The sequence below is a fragment of the Rhinoderma darwinii genome, chromosome 4 (assembly GCF_050947455.1).
Source record: "Rhinoderma darwinii isolate aRhiDar2 chromosome 4, aRhiDar2.hap1, whole genome shotgun sequence".
In the NCBI taxonomy this organism is placed as follows: Eukaryota; Metazoa; Chordata; class Amphibia; order Anura; family Rhinodermatidae; genus Rhinoderma; species Rhinoderma darwinii.
This window is the reverse complement of record NC_134690.1, coordinates 116447271-116472671: the sequence shown is the minus strand read 5'-3', so window position 1 is coordinate 116472671 and position 25401 is coordinate 116447271. Positions and strand designations below refer to the sequence as shown.

The 25401-nt window shown below is 45.5% G+C and overlaps 1 protein-coding gene across 3 annotated transcripts in view; it reads left to right on the top strand.

Annotated features, from left to right (window-relative positions):
• The first annotated feature begins 6286 nt into the window (after positions 1 to 6286).
• Positions 6287 to 25401, top strand: part of ERICH6 (glutamate rich 6) — a 110400-nt gene continuing 91285 nt past the window's right edge. The window contains exons 1-4 of one of the 3 annotated variants that reach the window (XM_075864005.1): positions 6287 to 6633; positions 8389 to 8473; positions 23875 to 23889; positions 25064 to 25152. In XM_075864005.1, coding sequence (XP_075720120.1) covers positions 6612 to 6633; positions 8389 to 8473; positions 23875 to 23889; positions 25064 to 25152 — 211 coding nt within the window. In that variant the 5' untranslated portion in view covers positions 6287 to 6611. Of the gene's footprint in view, positions 6634 to 7799; positions 7930 to 8388; positions 8474 to 23874; positions 23890 to 25063; positions 25153 to 25401 lie in introns of those variants that run through there. The other 2 variants (XM_075864003.1, XM_075864004.1) reach the window with 2 other exon arrangements.

Genomic DNA, 25401 nt, shown 5'->3' with positions numbered 1-25401 from the left:
ATTTTAGGGTCTGATCTCAGGTCTGTATTAGCAGGGCCGTATTTAGAGTTTGTGCTGCCCGAGGCACTTTTAACCCCTTCCCGTCATAAACAACTTTCAGATTTTAATTTTCGTTTTTTCCTCCCCACCTTCCAAAAGCCATAACGTCTTTATTTTTCCGTCGATATAGTACTATGAGGGCTTGATTTTTGCGGGACGAGTTGTAGTTTTTTGTTGCACCATTTATTTTGCCATATAATGTACTTGGAAATTGGAAAAAAATTATTTGTAGGGTAGAAAATGAAAAAAACAGTGATTCCTCCATGTTTTTTTGCGCGCCGTTTTTACGGAATTCACTGTGCAATTAAAACAACATGTTAACTTTATTCTGTGGGTCAATACGATTACGGCGATACCAAATATATATAGTATTTTCTATATTTTAGTACTATTACAAGTAAAAACCTAAGTGTAAAAAAGAAAATGTATTTTGTGTCGCCAAATTCCGAGAGCCATAAAGTTTTTATTTTTCCGTCGATTAAGTGGTATGAGGGCTTATCTTTTGCGGAATAAGCTGCAGTTTTTAATAATCCAATTTTTTCTGGGAGATTAGGTGACCAAAAAATAGAGATTCTGGTATTTACATTTTTTTTTTTTTACGGCGTTCACCGTGCAGGTTAAATAATGATAAATTGTAATGGTTCAGAATTTTACGGATGCGGCGATACCAATTATGTTTATTTATTTATTTTTTTACTATGCTCTAGGGGGAAGATGGGAAAAGGTGTTTTTTTGTAACTTTTAATTTAAAAAAAATTTTGTATACAAAAAAAAAAACTTTATTTAACTCATTTTTACTTTTTTTATTAGTCCCCATAGGGGACTTCAACCAGCGATCGTTAGATCACTTGCACAATATACTGCAATACTAATGTATTGCAGTATATCGTAATTCTGACAGGCAACTATTAAGCCCTGCCGAGCCATGGCTTAATAGGTGCACAAAGATGGCGGACCCTGGGGCCTTCATTAGGCCCCCAGGCAGCCATAGTAGACATTGGCCCCCCGCGATTGCATTGAGGGGGGCACGATGAGCTGTTAGAGGGGGTCGCCCCCTCTTTCTAACTATTTAAATGCTGCGGTCGCTATTGACCGCAGCATTTAACGGGTTAAACGAGCGGGATCGTGCTCGAGCGCGATGCCGCTCGTTACTCTGAAGTATCGGCTGTAACAAACAGCCGACACCCGCATCGTATGGAGCGGGTTCACTGCGTGAGCCCGTTCCAGACTTCCCCTACCCGACTTTGGCGCATGGATACGTCAAATGTCGGGAAGGGGTTAAGGCTGACGCCCATGATAACGCAGCTTTTCCGCCGTAAAAATCGCAACATGTGCTAATTGTTGCGGGTTTTACCTCCCCAATGAATTCAATAGGGAAAACCCGCAACAGAAAACCAGCGATTCCACAACATAAATTGAGATGTTGCGGATTAAAAAAACTTACCGCAGGTCAATTTATGAACGGCTTTTCGATGGGTTATTTACGCAGCGTGTGGATGAGATTTGTTCAAATATCATCCACTCTACTGCTACTGTATTATGCTGCAGATTTTTCGCAGTGAAATCTCTTGCGTAAAATCTGTAGTGTTTGCGATACGTGTGGACATACCCTAAAAAAAATGCTCAGTGCTACCCCATTAACATTCCCCCCCCCCCCACAGGAACACTGGGACCCATTTCCCCTATTATTGATCAGCTCACAGTTTATTATTTTTTAGAAAAAAAACACTCCAGCAGCGGCCCCCCTTCCCGACTGGAGCAAAAAAACGCCCTGCCAGTTACCTCAGTACATAGTCCAACTTTTAAAAGTAGGCCAATGAACGGTGGTAACCTGGGACCATGTGATGTAAACTAACCAATGACAGCTTAGAGCTGTCACTGCTTAGTTTACTGTCACAGACCCAGGAAGGTAAGTACAATAATCGTTTTTCTTTTTTTAGTCATTAGTGTTACTAATGTGTTTTTTTTGTGTGTTTTTTTATAGGTTCGGTTGTTGGATTACGTCAGATTCGAGGACTACTTTGATGTCGGCGTTTTTATTTTTAATTAAATGGTTAACGAGAGTTGTGTGGGGTCTTTTTTTTTTTACTTCATTACTACCGCCTTAGTAATGGCAGCTGTCTGAAAGACAGCGTCCATTACTTAGGCGGGGCTTAGTGTTAGTCGGTGAAGAGGCTAACACTAACCCCCTAATTATTACCCCGGTAACCACCTCCACCAGGGTTGTTGGGAAGAGCCGGGTACAATCCAGTATCCGACCATCTGAAGTGATGGTTGGGTACTGGGGCGGATGCAGGCTGGTATTATTAGCCTGGGAAAGCCAAAAGACAGTGGCCCTTCCTATCCTGGTAATGCTAGCCTGCAGCTGCTTTAGTGTATCTAGCTGGTTAGGAAAAATAGGAGGACCCCAAGTTGTTTTTTCAATTATTTATTTTAAAAAAAACGACATGGGGTCTGCCCAAACAAAAAACGCTGTCATCGAAGTAGTCCTCGATTCCAACATAGTCCAAGGACAAAACCTGTAAAATGTCATGTAACATGTGGTCAACTTACCTTAGATACATGGCCCATATGTGATCCTGTCTGATGGGCCCTGTATCTAAGCCTAACAAATAGTAGGCTTAGATACAAAGCCCCAGCAGACAGTAATCTTATACAGTATAAGATTAGTTTGCTGGGGCCCTGTATCTAAGCCTGCCTTGTGGTAGGCTTAGATACACGGGCTAACAGACAGTATCACACATGGGCCCTGTATCTAAGCCTACCACCTGTGTTACTAATGTTTTTTTTGTTTGTTTGTGTTTTTTTACAGGTTCGGTTGTTGGACTACGTTGGATTCGAAGACTACTTTGATGACGGCTTTTTTTTATTTTCAATAAAATGGTTAATGAGGGTTGTGTGTGGGTTTTTTATTTCAATAAAATATTTTCTATATCTTTGTATTTTCTTTTAGGGTATGTTCACACGTGCACCTCCGATACGCCTGAAATTACGGAGCTGTTTTCAGGAGAAAACAGCTCTGGAATTTCAGACGTAATGGCATGTTGCCGGCGTTTTTCGCAGCATCCATTACGGACGTAATTGGAGCTGTTTTTCTATGGAGTCAATGGAAAACGGCTCCAATTACGTCCCAAGAAGTGACAGACACTTCTTTGACGCGGGCGTCTTTTTTACGCGCCGTCTTTTGACAGCGGCGCTTAAAAAAAATGACCGTCGGCACAGAACATCGTAAAGCCCATTCAAATGAATAGGCAGATGTTTGTCGACGCTTTGGAGCCGTATTTTCGGACGTAATTCGGGGCTAAAACGCCCGAATTACGTCCGTAAATATGGTGTGTGAACATACCCTCAAACTTCATTACTACCTCCTTAGTAATGGCCGCTGGCGGATTGACAGCGTCCATTATTAAGGCGGGGCTTAGTGTTAGATGGTGCAGAGGCTAACACTAACCCCCCAATATTACCCTGATACCCACCGCCACAAGCAGTACCTTGAAGAGCTGGGTACGATCGAGTACCCGACCATCTGTAGTGATGGCCGGGCACCGGGGCGGCCGCAGACTGGTATTATTAGGCTGGGAAAGCCCAAAAACAGTGGCCCTTCCCACCCTGGTAATGATAGAGTTAGCCGGTGAAAAGGCTAACACTAACCCCCATTATTACCCCGGTATCCACCGCCACCAGGGTGGAAGACCCCTTCCCATCCTGGTAATGCTAGCCTACTGCTGCTATGTTGTATCTGGCTGGTTATCAAAAATGGGGGTGACCCCACGTAATTTTTTATATTTTTTTAAATGGAATAAACGTCGGGTGGTCCCCCCCATTTTTCATAAGTAGCCAGATACAATATAGCAGCAGCAGGCTAGCATTACCAGGATGGGAAGGGGTCTTCCCGGTACCCCTGGTGGAGGTGGGTATCGGGGTAATAATGGGGGTTAGTGTTAGCCTTTTCACCGGCTAACCCTAAGCCTCGCCTTAGTAATGGACGTTGTCAATCAGCCAGCGGCCATTGCTAGCATAGGACATAGAAAAAATATTTTATTGAAATAAAAAAAAACACAAATCCCTCATTAACCATTTTATTGAGAATAAAAAAGCCGTAATCGAAGTAGTCCTCAAATCCAATGTAGTCCAACAACCGAACCTGTAAAAAAACACAAATATACCCAAAAAATTAGTAACACATACAAAAGCAAAGCAATTCTTATACTTACATTTCCTGGGTCCAGCGCTGGAGCCGCAAGGTCAGCGAGCTGGGCCCTATATCTAATCCTATCATGTGCGATACTGTCTGCTGAGCCATTGTATCTAATCCTATCATGTGTGATACTGTCTGCTGAGCCAATGTATCTAATCCTATCCATAGCTATAGGGGCGTAGTGCTATAGATATGCTGTCTATACATATATATATATATATACACACATTTTTTTGGGGGGAGTGAACATTTGTTAGTAAGAGGATATTTACTGCTGGGGCCCTGTATCTAAGTCTATAATGTATGATACTGTCTGCTGGGCCATGTAGCTAAGCCTATCATGTATGATACTGTCTGCTGAGACTAGGTGGGTAGGTGGGACTACCTACGGTGGACTGCATGGCACTGTCTACAAGGGGGATGTATGGCAGGGGGACTGTGTGTGGAACCATACAACGGGTTGTGACACTAAATACAGGGGGGTTGTGACACTGTATACATGTGGGTTGTGACACTATATACAGGGTGCATTGTGTGGGGAACTCTCTACAGGTGTCTTTGCTTGGAGCCCCAAGACAAAACTTTGCTTGGGGCCCCAGAAATGGCAAATTTGCCCCTGAGGGCTAGTACAAGGACACTTACTGCTGGGGCCCTGTATCTAAGGCTACATTCACACGAGCGTGACAGCTTTACGTGCATAAAAAATGCTAGTAAATCTGGTCCTGTGCGTTGCATTTTGCATCAGTGTGCTTTTCGTGTGGCATGTGTTTTTCATGCACTTGCAAGCACTTTTTTTATTCCAGTGTGATTGATGCGTGAAACACGGATAGCAACACGGATGTCGTCCATGTGTGCTGTCCGTGGTTTTCACGCACCTATTGACTTCAATGAGCGGCTAGGTGCGTGAAATACACCAATATAGGACATGCAGTGAGTTTCACGCAACGGACACTCGCTGCCTGAAAACTCAGGCACGTGTGAATAGCCCTATTGTTTCAACAGACAGCAGACGGACGAGAATCACGCTCGTCTGAATGAGCCCTAAGTCTATCATGTGATACTGTCTGCTGGGGCCATGTATCTAAGCCTATCATGTGTGATAATGTCTGCTGGGGCCATGTTTCTAAGCTTATCATGTGTGATACTGTCTGCTGGGGCCATGTATCTAAGCCTATCACGTGTGATACTGTCTGCTGGGGCCATGTATCTAAGCCTATCATGTGTGATACTGTCTGCTCGGGCCATGTATCTAAGCCTATCATGTGTGATACTGTCTGCTGGCCCCCATGTATCTAAGCCTATCACGTGTGATACTGTCTGCTGGGGCCATGTATCTAAGCCTATCATGTGTAATACTGTGATGGAGCCATGTATCTAAGCCTATCATGTGTGATACTGTCTGCTCGGGCCATGTATCTAAGCCTATCATGTGTGATACTGTCTGCTGGGGCCATGTATCTAAGCCTATCACGTGTGATACTGTCTGCTGGGGCCATGTATCTAAGCCTATCATGTGTAATACTGTGATGGAGCCATGTATCTAAGCCTATCATGTGTGATACTGTCTGCTGGGGCCATGTTTCTAAGCTTATCATGTGTGATACTGTCTGCTGGGGCCATGTATCTAAGCCTATCATGTGTGATACTGTCTGCTGGGGCCATGTATCTAAGCCTATCACGTGTGATACTTTCTGCTGGGGCCATGTATCTAAGCCTATCATGTGTGATACTGTCTGCTGGAGCCATGTATCTAAGCTTATCATGTGATACTGTCTGCAGGGGCCATGTATCTAAGCCTATCATGTGTGATACTGTCTGCTGAGACAATGCATCCAACTCTATCCAGCGGTGAAGCTATAGGAGCATTAGTCTTGCAAAAATGTACCATAAGAACAGTTGTGGCTGACCCGTTGTGGGGTAATGGTGGGTGGGACACTGTTATGGGGATGTTTTTGGCTGACAAATTGTTATAAGGTTATATGTGGTTGACATTGTTAGGGGGGGGTTCGTTGGTTGGCAGATTGTTATGGGCTCATCTGTACGTGAAATTGTTAGGGGTACTTTTGGGAAGTCCACTATAATGAAGGGATTAGTTATGCTTTAGAAAAATGTGCCCGGTGGTCATATAACCCTCGTATGTGCCCCCTGGAGGACTGCCGCAGTTGTAGCTTTGATAGATTGCAGGTCTGTCCTGTACTGTACCACTGATCCGCGATCACTAAGGACAATTCCCCTGACAACACGGCAGGAGACATCTGTGACAAGTGCCGGGAAAATGGCCCGCATTGTCTGACGCTGCATTGTATGAGCAGGAAGACGTGCACTCTGCGCTGTGCAGGGTTGTCATGGAGACCGGGTGACAACAAAGAGCGGCATGGAGGAGGCCCGGGAGCCGGGTAAGTTCTGTTACAACCAGCGGCATGCCATGTCAGCCACATGCTCGGGTGTCTAGCGGCACCGCACAGAGACTGCACTGTGTAGATGCAGCCTGATTATGGCGCTTACACACCTAAAACTTCTCATTCACACTTCGGATTTCAATTTATCAGAACTTCACCTGTACTGACTGTCACTTATGTATCTGCTCCCGATCAGTATTCTGGGCACTTTTAATGGCTGTAATGTATGTGTCATGTATACAATGGGCACATTCATAAAGACTACCGCAGTAAAGGTTTTGCAACATGTAACCCCTTTTTTGACGTTATAACCCCTGCACACGGTACAGAAATATTGTGGATTTTCCGTCCATGTTTGCAGGTGGAAAATCCGCAGTGCATTACAATCCCTTATGTGGATGACAGTTGAATAAACCTCATCCACATGATGCGCTACATTTTTGTCGCAAAAATCAGAGCACGCTCCGGATTTAAAAACTCACGGCGTGCTCATTCTGTTCCTGATGTTCACTACGTATTTCAGCCTTTTCAATGTAGAAGGGGTCAAATCCGCTGTGAATCGGCAACAAATTCTGCACATTACAATTGCGGATTTTGCTGCGTAAAAGCCACAACAAATCCACTATGTGTGTAAGTACACGCAAATTATTGTATATTTTCGCCTCTTTGTATTCTGTCTGCAGTAACTTTTTTTTTTAGGGCATGTTCACACCTGCGTTGGTCTTTCTGTTGCTCTGCTTCGTTAAAGGAGCAGAACGTTGACAAAACCCGTTGACTTTAATGGGTCACGCCAGATTTCCGTCAGGGTGTTTAGGATTTTAGCAGTAAGGGTATGTTCACACGAGGTCATTACGTCCGTAATTGACGGACGTATTTTGGCCGCAAGTCCCGGACTGAACACAGTGCAGGGAGCCGGGCTCCTAGCATCATAGTTATGTACGACGCTAGGAGTCCCTGCCTCTCTGCCGGACAACAGTCCCGTACTGTAATCATGTTTTCAGTACGGGACAGTTTCCCCGCAGCGAGGCAGGGACTCCTAGCGTCGTAGATAACTATGATGCTAGGAGCCTGGCTCCCTGCACTGTGTTCGGTCCAGTACTTGCGGCCGAAATACGTCCGTCAATTACGGACGTAATGACCCCGTGTGAACATACCCTAACAATAGTCGGGGAGGCGATACCATGGTAGGATTTGAGCCGTGGACGCCATATGAATGTCTTTTGAACCGAGCCCAGAGCAGCAACACAAGCATGCTAGCCACTGTGCTGCCCTTCTGCCCCCAGGTCAGGCCAGGTAAGCATTGTAGGAGGTGTTTCTAAAGCCAGTTCTTGGGCCAAATTCACATAGCTGTATTGGCCATTTTATTGTACATTTGACACATACACTTCTAGTCAAAAACTGTAGCCAAAATAGGTATTTTTATAAATGTACCTTAATATGTATTTATATCATACTTGCATACTGCTACGAAAGGGTATCAGCCAGAAAGCCTAGCGATAATCTATGAGCACACCCCATAAATTGCTGTCAAATGATCCCATAAAGGCCGGGTCCACACAGGGTTTATTGGTAGTTCCAAATGCATTACAACAAAAACCTGCAGTTTTCTCAAGTTGTAAATGTTTTTATGTCATTTTATGCTAGAGATATATCTGAAAATTATTTTTTATTAGATTGAGATGCAAATATTTCCTCTGTGAACACAGTACTAGTAAACGATGTATTTTATTGGATCTGATAAATTTCTCTCAGGAGCGCCACTGTTTCCAAGAGCAATAATGACAGTAAGAAGAGAGGAACAGTCGCTATCTATGGACAAGAAAACACATCAGACAGAGTAAGGGCGGGTTCACACATGGCGGAATTCCACTTAAATTCCGCTGCGGACACTCCGCAGCGTTAATCCGCAGCGGAGCCGTTTCTCCATTGACTTTCACTTTAAATTAGCAGTGTTCGTTTACACGATGCGTACAATTCCGCTGCGGAGCATAGGCTGCGGAGCGGAATTTGGTGTCCGCAGCATGCTCTGTCTGTTGCGGAGCAGTGGCGGACTCATGGCGGAATTTCTCCATTGACTTCAATGGAGATTCAAAGTTCCGCAATGAAGTCCGCAGCTGTCATGCACATGTCATGTGTGCTGCGGATACGTCTTGCTTTTTTAACTTGACATTTCTTCATTCTGGCTGGACCTATGTATTTCTAGGTCTACAGCCAGACTGAGGAAGTCAATGGGGCTCCCGTAATGACGGGAGCGTTGCTAGGAGACGTCTGTAAATAGTCACTGTCCAGGGTGCTGAAAGAGTTAAGCGATCGGCAGTAACTGTTTCTGCACCCGGGACAGTGACTACCGATCTCAATATACATGTATCTGTAAAAAAACATATAAGTTCATACTTACCGAGAACTCCCTGTTTCTGTCTCCAGTCCGGCCTCCCAGGATGACGTTTCAGTGTAAGTGACGGCTGCAGCCAATCACAGGCAAAGCACAGGCTGCAGCGGTCACATGGACTGGCGCGTCATCCAGGGAGGTCGGGCTGGATTCCGAAAGAGGGACGCGTCACCAAGACAACGGCCGGTAAGTATGAAAATCGTTTCCTTTCACTAGGGAAAGTGCTGTCCCTTCTCTCTATCCTGCACTGATAGGGAGAAGGGAAGCACTTTTCCCGCAGTCTGCAGCAGCTAGTCCGCATCAATGTACTGCACATTTTGTGCAGATCCGCTGCAGAATCTGCAACGCAGATTCTGTGCGGCATCGATGCGGACAGTTGCGGAGGAATTCCGCCATGTGTGGTCATGCCCTAAGAAAGACGTCATATTACCTCTAGAATCCTACCCTAACCATATGGTCTGTGTTACATCTAGATGTATTGTGCCAAAAACAAGAACAGATGTCTAACCTATTTTTTTAGCAAAATAAAATATATGAAGAAAACACCGACCACAAATATGTTTGGGTTGACTACCACTGGTACAACTGATCCAAAAAAATGCATCAGTGTATGTAATCTGTTTTGCTAAAATAGCCCTAGATTAAAACCTTATTGAGCAAGCTGAAGACACATATAGGTAAGGCTCTGTTCACACTTCGTTTGTGAACTATGTTTGGTATATGCGGTGGAAAGGCTCCCAATGCATACAGCAGACATAGTCATAGGGCCCTGTTCATGCTGCATATGACGAAAAGGTGTCTTTTGCCTATACAGTGGCACATGTCATAGCCTTCCATCTAAGGTATAAGTCAGTGAATGCTCTGAAAATATACCTCCGACCTAGTGCCTAAAGTACTTATCCAGTCAAAAGAAATTGATGGCCTATACTCAGGATAGGCCATCAATACCTGATCAGTGGGGGTCTACTGCTTTGAAGGGGCCGCTGTCACTACTCTGTATTGTAAATCGCCGACACATGTGTAGCAATGGTTCACAGTATTAGGGTATGTTCACACACACTAATTACGGACGTAATTCGGGCGTTTTTGCCCCGAATTACGTTTGAAAAATGCGCCTCAATAGCGTTGACAAACATCTGCCCATTGAAAGCAATGGGCTGACGTTTGTCTGTTCACACGAGGCGTATATTTACGCGCCGCTGTCAAAAGACGGCGCGTAAATAGACGCCCGCGTCAAAGAAGTGACCTGTCACTCCTTGGGGCGTAATTGGAGCCGTTATTCATTGACTCCAATGAAAAGCAGCGCCAATTACGTCCGTAATGGACGCGGCGTTCAAGCGCCTGCACATGCCGTTACGGCTGAAATTACGGGGATGTTTTCTCCTGAAAACATCCCCGTAATTTCAGCCGTTACGGACACTGTCGTGTGAACATACCCTTACAGCCTTCTCCCATTCAAGTGAATGGGAGAAGGCTGTAATACTGTGAACCGCTGCTACAAGTGTGTCGGCGATTCACAGTACCAGCAGTAAAGGAAATCAAGGGGAAGCAGTGCTCGTACGAATGCCGCGGCCCCTTTAAAACAACTGATCGACAGGGGTGCTGGGAGTTGGACCCCCCACCGATCAGGTATTGATGGCCTATTATACAGGAAAACGAGCGTTCATATGAACGCTCGTTCCCGACAATTGCCCTGCGCAATCAGGACAACGGTCAGCCGATAAACGAGCAAAAGCTCGTTCATCGGCTGATCTGCTGTTTTATGCAATCAGGGAGATCTGCTGCCGTCATGATGAAAATTTATGGGGACGAGCGATTGGAGTAACGATCGCTCGTTCCTATACATAAGCAATCATTGCTTTGTGTGAAAGGAGTAAACGAGCGCCGATCAACGAGCTGTCTCATTGATCGGCGCACGTTTACCTGGCCCACCTAAGGCCGTGTCATAGGACACTTAGCTACCAGCACTATCTGCCGCCAGGGGGCTCCACCAGCAAGCCGATCTACACTTGCTGACAGTTCTGTCCATTAAACCTGAAAGACAAATAATTGTCTTGGGTTTTGCAATGAGCAAACTGAAGATAACAACCAAAATGTACAGATGATATTTCTCGCTGATCACTACTTCACGCAAGTGTCATGACTCAGACATACAATTACCTAAATGAATGCGCAAATTATAACTGTATGCACTGTTCTCAGATCCTGTGTGATAAGAAGCAATTGAAAACAAAGTCAGAACATAAACAAAACTATTAGTATCCATTTAAATGAGTGTTTGCTACGTTGAATACCTCGGACTTCCAGGAAATTTCTTACAGGGAACTTCAAGATTGACCTTATAAGAGCCGTTGTTTAAGTACATTTATATGAGCAGAACCTTCTGTGTGCATCCTCTTGTTTTACCACTTGTACAAGTTCAATGGAAGGACAAAAAAGTCAAAAAGAATCCAGTGTGCAGGCGCTATGAGACCCAAATACCTTGCGTTCTTCTATGATGCACTAGACGTTTTTGCCATATATATAAGGTTACCCTGTTCTGGGATATTGTTCCTTGCATTAATGAATACCCAGTGTTTGCAGACACCCATATGTACCATAACTTACCATTTGTTCACCCAGTAACCCCACAGACATAATAGTCTCTTGGGCCATGTTTTTTTAGACATCCGTAGCTAAGAAGTAAGTTTCTGCCACGGATTGGCCATCGGATCTGCATGCCGATTATTTCTATTGTGATTCAATGGAGTTAATCTATGTTAATAATGAACATGCTGTGAATTTTATTCATTATTCCGCACAGATTATTTCTTGAATAAGGTATAAAATACCCAATTCACATGCATTGACGGCAGAATCCACAGCTAAAGCCTGACCGAAACTTGAACATGTGAACATGGCCTTAACATTGCCCATGAGTTACTGGCGTTTATCCCTTCCCGTATTTGGATGAACATATACATCATAATTCCCGCAGCTCAAGTGCATGCAGCTGTGTCTACATGATCACCAGTGTTAGGCAAGGGCAGCTTTAACCCCTTCAGCACCATGATCAGCGTTACTTCACTGTCCCCTATTTAAAAGTCATAAAACAGTTAAAACATATACAAATTTGTTGTCCACGTAATAACTCATATGATGCTTTTTTTTATGCATTCTGCATAAATATAAGTTATAATGAATACAAATGTTAACTAAGACTCTGTTCACAAAAATATCCCTACGTACAGTATGCGCCAAACATAAAGACTCGATGTATGCAACAGTCTACGATACAGTTGTAGACATAGTTTATAGGCTACCATTGTAAAAAACATACTGCATAATATAATTTTTTTTTGGGTGTGCCCAATTGTACAGAACAGCACAGCAGGCTACGGTTCTCTATACAGTAAACAAAAAACGTCTACCAATGTATACCTGCCCCAAAGATGGGCACTCTTTTGGAATCCGTCGGGCCCCTCTATAGGCTTATCGGGGCCTATTTTTTGGCCCAGTCGGCGTATTTGTATTCCCAGAGCATACTTTGAACGTACAACAAACACGGTGTGAACGTTGCCTTATACATACACCAAAATGGTGTCAACGCAGGATCCAGCTGTTATCACTTACACCTTCCTGTCAATATTCAGGATGGTGCCCGTCGGCCGGAGAAATAAATAGGTCCGTAATTACAGACCGTAATTACAGACGAAATCTACAGTCGTGTGCATGGGGCCTAACTGGGACTCTGTTTCTCAGGGACAAATTAAAAGGCTCTTCTGTCTTCATGTATGTAAGAGTAATATTACATAAAAAGTAAACCCAGTGCACAAGATTGCGCTTTTTGAGCATGGAGCCAGCTCTTTATCAGATATAAACACGGTATTTGTATTTAATGGAGAGAATGAAATCGTGTTCGGGCTGGAAATGCGTAATCTTGTGCACTGTGTTTACTTTTTATGTAATAAAACTCTTTTATACATGAAGACAAAAGAGCCTTTGCATTTTTTACTGAGGAACGGCTCCACCGAGTCTCAGAGTAACTACTCATTTTTAAACCTTTTAATTCCTATTGAATTACCGACTCCCATCGAGAGACCCATGAACGACTGAAGCCTGACAGTTCCGTGGTTTTATTTTAAAACGTGTTGAGTAGTTGTGCCTCACTACAGGGCCGCCATCAGGGGGGTATTAGGGGTACTACTGTAGGGGGCCTGGCCAAACTTAATTGAAAGGGGGGCCCGGCAACTGCCGCGACTTGCCTTTGGTAGAAAAAAACAGGCCCCTGCAATGGGGCCTGTTCTTTTCACCAAAACAATGTCGTGAGCTGCGGGCCCCCCTCTCGTAAAACACAGACGTGAGCTGCGGGCCCCCTCTCGTAAACACCACCCGCTTGCGCGCGCGCTGGACCGCAAACGCGCACCAACGCGCGCTCGACCGCACAAGTGCGCGCGCTTGACCGCACAAGCGCGCGCGCACGAAGGTCCGCAGGCGCGCGCCGGCGCGCAACCTGCTCGTGCCAGCACCACAAGAACATCCCCGAACATCCCCGGCGCACAGACTACTTACCTGCTGGCCCGCCTCCTCCTCCTCCTTCTCCGCCTCCTCCTTCTCCGCCTCCTCCTCCTCCTTCTCCACCTCCTCCTTCTCCACCTCCGCCTCCCTCAAGAGCGTAGCTACGTAAGGAGAGTGGGAGGAGTCCAGTTGTTGCGCGGCGGCAGGAGTTCGTCGATCAATTTTCTGGAGCCTGGAGGTGAAGGACGACATCTGGACCGAAGACATCGCCTGACGAGAACTGGAGTGGGAGCAGTTCTTCTGACACAGTGAGTAAAATGTCTCAAAGTGCTGTTTATGTATGGCCCTGTTCACACAGAGTATTTTGCAGGCAGAAAAAAAATCTGCCTCAAAATTCCTTAAAGAATTTTGAGGCAGATTTTGACCTGCCCACACTATCTTGCCGCGTTTTTTTGCTGCGTTTTTTGCCCGCGGTGATTGAGGACAGCAGACAAAAAAACGCAGCGAAAAATGCATTTTCTGCCTCCCATTGATTTCGATGGGAGGTCAGAGGCAGAACCGCGGCAAGAAAGGACGTGCTGCTTTTTCTTTTTTCCGCGACTGGCTCCCATTGATTTCAGATTAAATCAATGGGCGGCGGTTATGGAAGTTTTTTGGTGCTGATTCTGACGCAGTGTCCGAGTCAATATCAAGACCCAAAAACTCTGTGAACTGGGCCTTATTGTTAGGGCTTATTCAGACGAACGTGTAATAGATCCGTGCAACGCGCGTGATTTTCACTCGCCTCGCACGGACCTATGTTACTCCATGGGGCCGTGCAGACTGTCAGTGATTTTCACGCACCTCGCACGGACCTATGTTACTCTACGGGGCCGTGCAGACTGTCTGTGAGTTTCATGCAGCGTGTGTCCGCTGCGTAAAACTCACGACATGTCCTATATTTGTGCATTGGGTGCGTGAAAATCCCGCCCAGCACTTCCGCAGCAGTATAAACTATGAATGAAAACAGAAAAGCACCACGTGCTACAAACAGAGTGTCATAATGATGGCGGCTGCGTGAAAATCACACAGCCGCGCATCATACGCTGCTGACACACGGAGCTGTTATGGACCTTTTGCATGCACAAAACGCCACGTTTTTTGCGCGCGCAAAAAGCACATGCTCGTGTGAATCCGGCCTTAGGGTAGGAATTCACTGTATTAAACGATACATACAATTGTGCTCCCACAATATAGGAAAATTAGTAGATTCACTGAAGTGATATGAGTAAAATATAACTTTATTTTGTATAACTCTCTAAAAACAGGGGTACAATCACCACTGTGAAAAAGCCCCACCGTGTGTATTAAAAACGTATTAAACAATAACTACCAAGTCCTGATTCAGTTGTGAACCCTCTATGACTTAGTAATTTATAAGATACCAATTCGGAATCAGCATTTAAACATGGGCATGACAGTAGTTTTGACCTTAAAACACACTAGAGCCCGCGATAACCGCACCGGAAACTCCTAATGCTAAGGTATAACACAATGCCACTGTCCCCTATGCTAAAATTCCTCATAAATACGACCCTACACGTTTCTTATACTTATCATCAGGGGTCTGTACTTGGTCACTCTGGCCTATTTAGAGACCGGCAGCAGCTCCAGGAGCGACATCATAAGGGACACACTAGGCGGATATGCTGAGTAAAACGACACAGCTTATCCCCCCCGGTAGCCGCAGGGAATTCCGACAGCAAAACCGCACCAAATAGTGGCGCAGGTTTCGTGCCGCATGTCCGCTGCGGGAATCCTGCAGGGAAAAAAAAGTTTAGACTTGCCCTGGCTGTAGTTTAGGTGACGCGTCTCTCTCTTCTGAACGTAGCCCCGCCTCCTGGGATGACGCTGTAGACCATGTGACTGCTGCAGCGGTCACATGGGATGAAACGTCATGACAGGAGGCCGGGCTGCGCTAAGAATAGAGGATCGCGTCACCAGGACTACGGCCGGGGCAAGTCTAAACTTTTTTATAAATTTAAAAAAGTGCCTTTTTTTTTTTCTCATTTGTGATTTTTGCGGCAGAACCGCAGCATTTCCGCAACAGAGGAGCAGCGATTCCACAGAATAAATTGACATGCTGTGGCTTAAAAAGCCACACTGCAGGTCCATTTTTTTTTCAGCGTGTGGATGAGATTTGTTCATACCTCACCCACTCGGCTGCGACTGTGATACGCTGCGGATTATCCACAATAAAATGTGTTGCATAAAATCCGCAGTGTTCATGCCTAGTGTGTCCCTACCCTAAGGCCGGATTCACACGAGCGTGTGCTTTCTGCGCGCGCAAAAAACGTGGCGTTTTGCGCATGCAAAAGGTCCATAACAGCTCCGTGTGTCAGCAGCGTATGATACGCGGCTGAGTGATTTTCGCGCAGCCGCCATCATTATGACACTCTGTTTGTATGTTTGTAGCACGTGGTGCTTTTCTGTTTTCATTCATAGTTTATACTGCTGCGGAAGTGCTGGGCGTGATTTTCACGCACCCATTGACTTCAATGGGTGCGTGATGCTCGAACAATGCACAAATATCGGACATGTCGTGAGTTTTACGCAGCGGACACACGGACACACGCTGCGTGAAACTCACGGACAGTGTGCACGGCCCCATAGAGTAACATAGGTCCGTGCGAGGCGTTTGAAAATCACGCGCGTTGCACGGACGTATTACACGTTCGTCTGAATAAGCCCTAACAATAAGGCCCAGTTCACAGAGTTTTTGGGTCTTGATATTGACTCGGACACTGCGTCAGAATCAGCACCAAAAAACTTCCATAACCGCCGCCCATTGATTTAATCTGAAATCAATGGGAGCCAGTCGCGGAAAAAAGAAAAAGCAGCACGTCCTTTCTTGCCGCGGTTCTGCCTCTGACCTCCCATCGAAATCAATGGGAGGCAGAAAATGCATTTTTCGCTGCGTTTTTTGTCTGCTGTCCTCAATCACCGCGGGCAAAAAACGCGGCAAGATAGTGTGGGCAGGTCAAAATCTGCCTCAAAATTCGGTGCGCGGTTCCAGGCGGTCGCGGGTGCGCATGCGCGGGAGTTTGCGGGTGCGCGCGATCGGTCGCACGGGCGGCGGTGTTTGACGGCACCCATGACGACCCCCATGCTACCCAGGGCCGCCATCAGGGGGGGTATTATGGGTACTGATGTGAGAGGCCCGGCCAAACCTAATTGAAAGGGGGGCCCGCAGCTCACAACATTCTTTTGGTGAAAAAAACGGGCCCCATTGCAGAGGCCTGTTTTTTTTCCACCAAAGGCAAGTCGCGGCAGTTTGCCGGGCCCCCCTTTCAATTAGGTTTGGCCGGGCCTCTCACATCAGTACCCCTAATACCCCCCCTGATGGCGGCCCTGGGTACCATGATATAGTGCTGGACGGAGTACCGTTAACAGGCGGTGCCACAGTAGGGGGGCCCAGAAAATTTAGCTGTAGGGGGCCCTGAAATTCCTGATGGCGGCCCTGCCTCACTACGCAACTAAAAAAGGTGAGCATAACTACAACACCCCCGCCCCCTGAATACCCTATGGTCCCCACACATGAAGCGCTTCTCTCTCTCTTTTTTCTCTCTTTCCAAAATCGTTATTAGTTGGTCAGAGACAGGTATACACAGCCTTTAATGCCAAATTTGCAGCACCCTTCAGGGGTTTCCCATGATAGATCCAGCATAGCATTCTGGCTTCTGTTATAAACAAAAGCAATAGTGTAGATCTGAACAGAACCTTCCAGAGATAAAAACAGAATGTGACTTTTCGCCTCTCCTTGACCAATATTTGCCTAACTTGCCCGATATGTCATGCTGCCTCTTGCATTTTAGTCATTTGTACTTGCCTGGTACTTTGTTAGTAAGCTCATGCAAAGGCAACAATTGATGACAAGTGGCCTATGACATCAAACCTGACAGATTCATCTTTGTCCCAGGCAGTTGGCCTTCAAATTTAGGAATATACTTTCATGTCACAATTTCATGAAAGTCACCTTTTTTTTCAAGCCCACGATCACACACACAGTTTTGATGCAGTTTTTGTGGCAGATTTTGGCTCCGTTTTTTGAGCCAGACACACAAGCGGCCACAAAAGAAAGAAGATGCATCAGTCTTTTATTTATACCTTTCCTTCCTTTTGGATCCGCTTCTGGCTTTGGCTCAAAAACTGCCACAAAAACTGCATCAAAACTGTGTGTGTGATCCTGGCCTTAGAAAGCAGACTTTGGCCTCCAGGACTCTGATTTAGCCGTATAAGGGCTTGTTTTTTTTACAGGACAGGTTGTATTTTGGCACCATTTCGGGGGTCATATCATGTATTGAAATTTTTTTATTAATTTTTCTGGTGTGGTGGAGATGCAATTCCATCATTCTTTTCTGGACTTTGTTTTTACGCTTTTCACTGTGTAACTGCATTCTTTGTATCTTTATGATTACGGCCATACCAAATGTTTATATTTCTTCATGTTTTACTACTTTTTCACAATAAGGGTCAGTTCACACTGAGTTTTTTTAAACGCGCCAAAAAACGGCCTAAAATGCCACCCATTGATTTCAATGGGAGAGGAGGCTTTTTTTTCCCCTGAGCGGAAAAAATGGCTCACAGGAAAAAGAAGCGACATGCCCTATCTTCGGGTGTTTACGTCTCTGACCTCCCATTGACATCAATAGGAAGCAGAGAAAGCTTATTTAGCTGCATTTTTTGCCCGCAGCGCTCAATAGCCGCGGGTGAAAAACGCGGCGTGCATTTTCTGCCTGCAAAAAACTCTGTGTGAACCCAGCCTAAAAAAAACAACTTTATTTTTTAAATAATTTTCTTTGTGCCGCAACATTTCCAGAGCTATGTCTTATTTTTCTGTCAACGTACAGTAGCAGTAGTATGGCTTGTTTCTTGCGGGACAAGTTTTAGTTATATATTGGCACTATTTTGGGGTACACAGAACTTATTGGTTAACTTGATGAACAAAAAGGGCAATTTTATTATCGTTCTTTTGTTTTGTTTTTTTAACATCTTTCACTGTAGTAATTTTATTGTACAAGTCGTAATGATTTCAATGATACTTATTACGTTTTACTTTTTTTTTATACTTGTGCCAAGGGGTGGGATGCCCACAGTGTAGCATGCCCGCAGAAGATTATTTCTACTCTAATCAACAATTTACAATATTCCAAATACACTAAATAAATATTAGTGTACATAGCAGTAATATCCTAGCAAGCTTGTGTGGCCCTTTAAACTGGTTTGCCCCACTATGAATATAATTACATGTACAAACATTCGTACCTACCCAAATTTACTACATTATACTCATCTATTACTTATAGACATACATGTGCACATTCATAGACCTTATTAGTTAAGGGGGTTTTACACTGGCCAATTATCGGGCAAACGATCGTTCATAGAAAGCTCGTTGCCGATAATTGCCCTTGTTAAACAGGGCAGCGATCAGCAGATGAACGAGCAAGCGCTCGTTCATCTGCTGATCGTATAGTTTTAAAAAAGTTCAATATTATCGTTGTCGGCAGCACATCTACCTGTGTAAACAGGGAGACGCGCTGGCGACACGATGATGTCTGAGGACGAGCTATCGGAGTAACGACCACTCATCCCCATACATAGCTCCTTGTGACAGGAGCAAACAAGCGCCGATCAAAGAGCTGGTTCATTGATCGGCGCTCGCTGCACCTGTCAAAATTGGCTATTCTAATAGGGCCTTTAGACCATGCACTGCAAAAAGGTTGGACAAATCTCCCAGCCTTTTTCCAACCCCCTAAATACAAATATTTAGTGTATAGATACATTATCAGATCAAAGACAAAATCCTCATAGTGCCTTACATTGTGCCCCTGAATATAATAGTGCTCCACACACTGTGCCCCCTGAATATATTAGTGCCATACACACTGTGTCTCCTGAATATAATAGTGCCACACACACAGTGCCCCTACATAAATTAGTATCATACACTGTGCCCCTGAATACAATAGTGCTACACACACTGTGTCCCCTGAATATAATATCACCATACACTGTGCCCCCTAACACAATAGCTCTACATAGTGTCTCCCCTGAATATAAAAGTGCCACACACTGTGCTCCCTGAATATAATAGTGCTATACACACTGTGCCCAATGAATATAAATGTGCTACAGACACTGTGCCCCTGAATATAATAGTGCCACTCACTGTGCCCCTGAATATAATAGTGCAATACACAGTGCCCCTAAACATAATAGTGCTACACACACTGTGCCCCTGAATATAATAGCACCATTTACAGTGCCCCTAAATATAACATTGCCACACACTGCACCCTAAGAAAATTTCCACACTTTGCATGTACTGCGCTCCCTGAAAATAATATTGCCATACACTGTGCCTCCAGAAAACAACATTGCCACACACTGCACCTCCAGAAAATAATATTGCCACCACACACTGCACCTCCAGAAAATAACATTGCCACACACTGCGCTCCTTGAAAAAAATATTGCCACACACTGTGCCCCCTGAAAATTGCAAAACATTGCCACACACTCTGTCCCCTGAAAATAACATTGCCAAAATAGGGACTTCCTGAAAATAATATTGCCAAAATCTTCACTTCCTGAAAATAACATTGCCAAAATCTGCACTCCCTGAAAATAACATTACCACACACTGCGCTCCTTGAAAAAAATATTGCCACACACTGCACCCCCTAAAAATTGCCAAAACATTGCCACACACTGCGTCCCCTGAAAATAACATTGCCAAAATCTGAACTTCCTGAAAATAACATTGCCAAACTCTACTCTTCCTGAAAATAACATTGCCACACTGTCATGGCGGTGGTCGCGGACCGCTGTGCAAATGGTCCCCTTAGTGTTTTCCTGCTCCCAGTGTACCCGTGCCCTGCCCCCGATCTCCTGTATCCTGTGCTGTGTCTTGCTCCCGAGTCTGTTTAGTATCTGAGCCGTGCCTTGCCTCGCCTGCTGGAATACACCACGTCTGGTGTCAGCTGCCATCCCGGATACCATCCACCACATCTGGTGCAACCTGCCACATCTGCTGGAATACACCATGTCTGGTGTCATTTGCCATCCCAGATACCATCCACCACGTCTGGCGCAACCCGCCACATCTAGCCCCATCTGTGCCAGAGCCCTTGCCGCCATCTGGATTATCCCAGGTACCCGTGTGCTACACTCCTTCCATAGACATTTGCATAGACTGTGAGTTGATCAGCTGCCTCTCCGCTACGGCGGAGCGGCCTACTGGGTCAACATACCCCTAGATCGTGACAGTATGCTCGGGCCATGGAACCCGCTGGCCAATCTAAGACCATAGTTCAGGTAATACAGACGGATTTGCGTGACCTACCAGGATCCACTACTTGAGGCTGTAAACTCCATCATCACCCGACTGGATCAACTCCCTGCTCCTCTTCCAGAGACTGCTGCCGTTCCACCCCTCCTGTCTGCTCTGGATCCACAGTTTCGCTGCCTCTTCCTCCTCGCTTTGACGCTGACCCTAGAGCCTGTAGAGGGTTCATCGATCAATGCACTGTAGACTAAGAGATCATCTCTTCCTCTGTGATAAGGCCAAAGCAGCATTCATTATCTTCCTCCTCGCTGGCAAGGCCCTCACATGGGCGAACTCCATCTTGGAACGACAGGGACCTGAATTCTCAGACCTTCTTGCAGTCTTTCCGTGCCGTGTTCGAGCAGCCGGGTCGAACATCTTCTGTTGTGGCCACTCTGCTAACCCTCAAGCACAAAGGGTCCACAGTAGGAGAGTATGCTATCTCCTTTCGTACCCTGGCAGCAGAGTTGGCATAGAACATTGAGGCGTTGGTGGCGACCTTTTGGCAGGGACTGTCCTCACACATCAAAGACGAGCTAGCAGCCCGCGACCTTCATTCTACCTTGGATGTTCTCATCCTGTTGGCCAGCCGGGTCGACATGAGGATCCAGGAACGCCCCCTCAGGAGGTTCGGCAGGAGAGACGTTTTTTTTTACAGACTAGCACCCTCGTTCCAGAGACCACTATTGCCCCCTCCTGTTGCTCTACCTGAAGAACCGATGCAGGTAGACAGTCAAGCTGTCCGAGCAGTAGAAACAGCGCAGATGCTCTTCAGGTTTGTGCCTGTATTGTGGCCTTAAGGGTCATTTCTTGCGCCAATGTCCACAAAAGCCAGGAAACTCCAGCACATAGGGTTGGAGAGGCAACTCTAGGGGGGACAACGCCAAACCCTCTTCCAAATTATCTATTCCTGTGACCATCATCTCTGGAGGCACATCACACTCCTCCTCTGCCTATCTTGATTCTAGAGCAGCTGCAAATTTCATCCAGCAAGATTTAGTGGACTGTCTACATTTACCCACAGTTCTTCTAGGGAGACCCCTGGCTGTTGCCTCTGTAAATGGACTACCATTGCCCGATCCTATTGTGTCTATCACTAAACCACTGACCTTACAAATCAGGGTTCTTCACTCGGAACAGATCACCTACCTCGTCCTGCCTAAAGTCATCAACCCTGTCATGCTGGGCCTGCCTTGGCTCCGCCTAAATGCTCCAGTTCTCGACTGGAGTTCTGGAGCAGTCCTCCAATGGGGCCCCAAATGCCTTGCCCGCTGCCTGCCACAGGTTCGTCCTGTTTTGCCTCCACCACCTCAGTCACTCTCCAATATACCGTCACAATATGCCTAGCCATGTCTGCCTACGTTAAGGAGAATCTCGAGAGGGTTCATCTGGAAGCCATCCTCTCTGGCAGGAGCCTGATTCTTCTTTGTGAAGAAAAAGGACGGATCTCTTCATCCATGTATTGGCTACCGGGGCCTGAACCATATTACGGTTAAGAATAAGTACCCCCTACCACTTATCTCTGAACTTTTTGATAGAATTCGTGGGGCCAAGGTGTTCACAAAGCTGGATCTACGTGGAGCTTATAACTTGATCCGTATCCGCAAGGGTGACAAGTGGAAAACAGCATTTAACACCCGAGAAGGCCATTATGAATACCTTGTGATGCCTTTTGGACTGTGTAATGCCCCAGCTGTGTTCCAGGAATTTGTGAATTACATTTTCCGAGACCTACTGTATGTCTGTGTGGTGGTCTATATGGATGACATCCTAATTTACTCACCTGATTTGTTGGCACATCGGTAGCATGTTCGCCAAGTTCTCTCGTGGTTGAGGGGGAATCGCCCATATGCTAAATTCGAGAAATGTGTGTTCGAGAAGAACTCTTTGCTCTTTCTGGGCTACATCGTGTCTGACCGTGGTCTCGAGATGGATCCAGAGAAGGTGAGGTCCATCTTAGAATGGCCACGACCTCAGGGCCTTCGTTCCATACGATTTCTTGGATTTGCAATTCATCCCGAACTTCTCATCTCTGACTGCTCCAATCTCGGCCCTCAACAAAAAGGGGGTGAACCCGAGGTCTGACCTCCGGAGGCAGAATCTGCATTTTTTTTATCTCAAGAGCACTTTTACCTCATCTGTTTTCCATCACCCTGATGCTTCTCGGCAATTCCTTCTGGAGGTGGTCGCCTCTTCAGTAGGGGCTGTGTCTTGTTCCCGAGTCTGTTTAGTATATGAGCCGTGTCCTGCCTCGCCTGCTGGAATACACCACGTCTGATGTGAGCTGCCATCTCGAATACCATCCACCACGTCTGGCGCAACCTGCCCCATCTGCTGGAATACACCATGTCTGGTGTCATCTGCCATCCCGGATACCATCTGCCACGTCTGTCGCAACCTGCCACATATAGCTCCATCTATGCCAGAGCCCTTGCCGTCGTCTGGACTAATCCAGGTACCCTTGTGCGGCACTCCTTCCATAGACTTTTGCATAGACTGTGAGTTGGTCAGCTGCCTCTCCACTATGGCCGAGCGGCCTAGTGGGTCCACATACCCCTAGATCGTGACAAACACTGCAACCCCTGAAAATAACATTGCCACACACTGCACCTCCCGAAAATAACAGCGCCATATATATTGCCCCATAAATCCATGCCACATATAAAGCCCACATAAAATTACACTGTCACATATAGTTCCTCAATAAATCAGCGCCACATATAAAGTTCCATCAAATAACAATGCCACAAATAGTGCACACAAAAATCACTGCCACATATACAGCTCCAATATAATAACAATGCTTCATATAGTTCCCCTATGATATATATTGGGCGAGGACGTGGTGTCCGAGGCACAATTGAGTGTTTTTTTTACTCAGCTGCTTTTCTCTCACTAAATACAACAAAACACTATGATACCCACTAAACCTAATTTCTCTCCTTCTTTCCAATTCCTTATTATTATTTCATTTCAACGATAGAAGCAACAACAACAGGTAAGTGTTCCGGACGTGGTGGACATTCGAGTTGAAGCGTAGGATTTTCGAGTAGGAGTGGTGGACAATCGAGTTAGAGCGTAGGATTTTAGGATGGGATTGGTCGAGTGGTGGATATTCGAGCAGGAGTGGTGGGAGTGGTCTAAGGGTAGATAAGAGCGGGAGGGGGAATAGCCAGAGGCGGTGAAGAGGATGAAAGCCCGAACAGGCTAATAAACACCCGAAGAGGCGAAAAAAACGCCCAAAGAGGCGTAACCACCTTAAGTGGCGTAACTGCTCTAAGGAGCGAAACAACCTTAAAAGGCATTTTTCTTAGGTTTCAGATTTTGGTAATTAGGTTTTAAGATACATTTAGATTTTTTTCTAATATTTTGGAAAAATACTTATCATTCCTTTTGCTAGCAAACCCGTGTAACGGGTCTTCTATACTAGTAAAATTATAGTGCCACATATTGTGCCCCCCAAAAAACACAGTGCTGCGTTGAGTGCTCCCAGAAGTTACCTTGTCCCAATTGTGCTGTCCCAAGTATATTTTTAAAAAAAAAGGGAATTTAATCTATCATTTTTTTGACACCTTATATAATGCATACAGAAGTATTGCAATGACTTATGCCGGTCAGTGTTTCACTAACATACAGCCCATTAGGCCCTACTTGCGTGGGCACTGATGGGGTGACAAAGGTAGACCCCATCAACTGTCTAGTCACTTAGATGCTGCAGTCACTAATAACCACGGCATCTAGGGGGCTAAACGGCCATTTCAGCAGTATTTCAGCTGTGCATTGTCTCCATGCCGCAGATTTATGGCACTATGCGGGAAGGGATTAAAGCCAAAATCAGGAGTGAACAAAAATCACAGAATAAAGCTATACTTACTGATACAAGGGCAGGTTCAAGAACCAGTTCCCAGCAGGATGCCGACAAGCCACAACGCTACATGGAGGGAGGTTGCACAGGTGCAAAATACTGATGAACAGCCACTTTCACACCTACTATTCATGAGGTGGGGGTGGATACAAAGTCAGGAGTGAATACAAAAAAAGAATAAGTATAAATCTTTCCATTATATTTTATATTTAGATCCACTCCTTGTTTTGACTTTAAAATATGAATGCAAAATGCTGATCTAAGTGTTGTATAGCATTTGCTAATTGTTCTGATTTTTTTGCCCTAGGGCTGATCAAACCTTAGGAATCTCAGTCTCCTGGCAGACTGAAACAAGCTGCACAATTCTAAAACAAGAGCACAATCCTGAGAAAAATGGTAAGATATGATCTTATTAGAGTGGTAGAACATTCCTAAAGGGGTTTTCCACGTTTAAAAATCCCCCCCAAAAAACATCAAATATGCACCTACTCACCTTTTAAAGAGTCTCTGTCACCACATTATAAGTGGCCTATATTGTACATGATGTGATCGGCGCTGTAATGTAGATTACAGCAGTGTTTTTTATTTAGAAAAACGATCATTTTTGACGGAGTTATGACCTATATTAGCTTTATGCTAATGAGT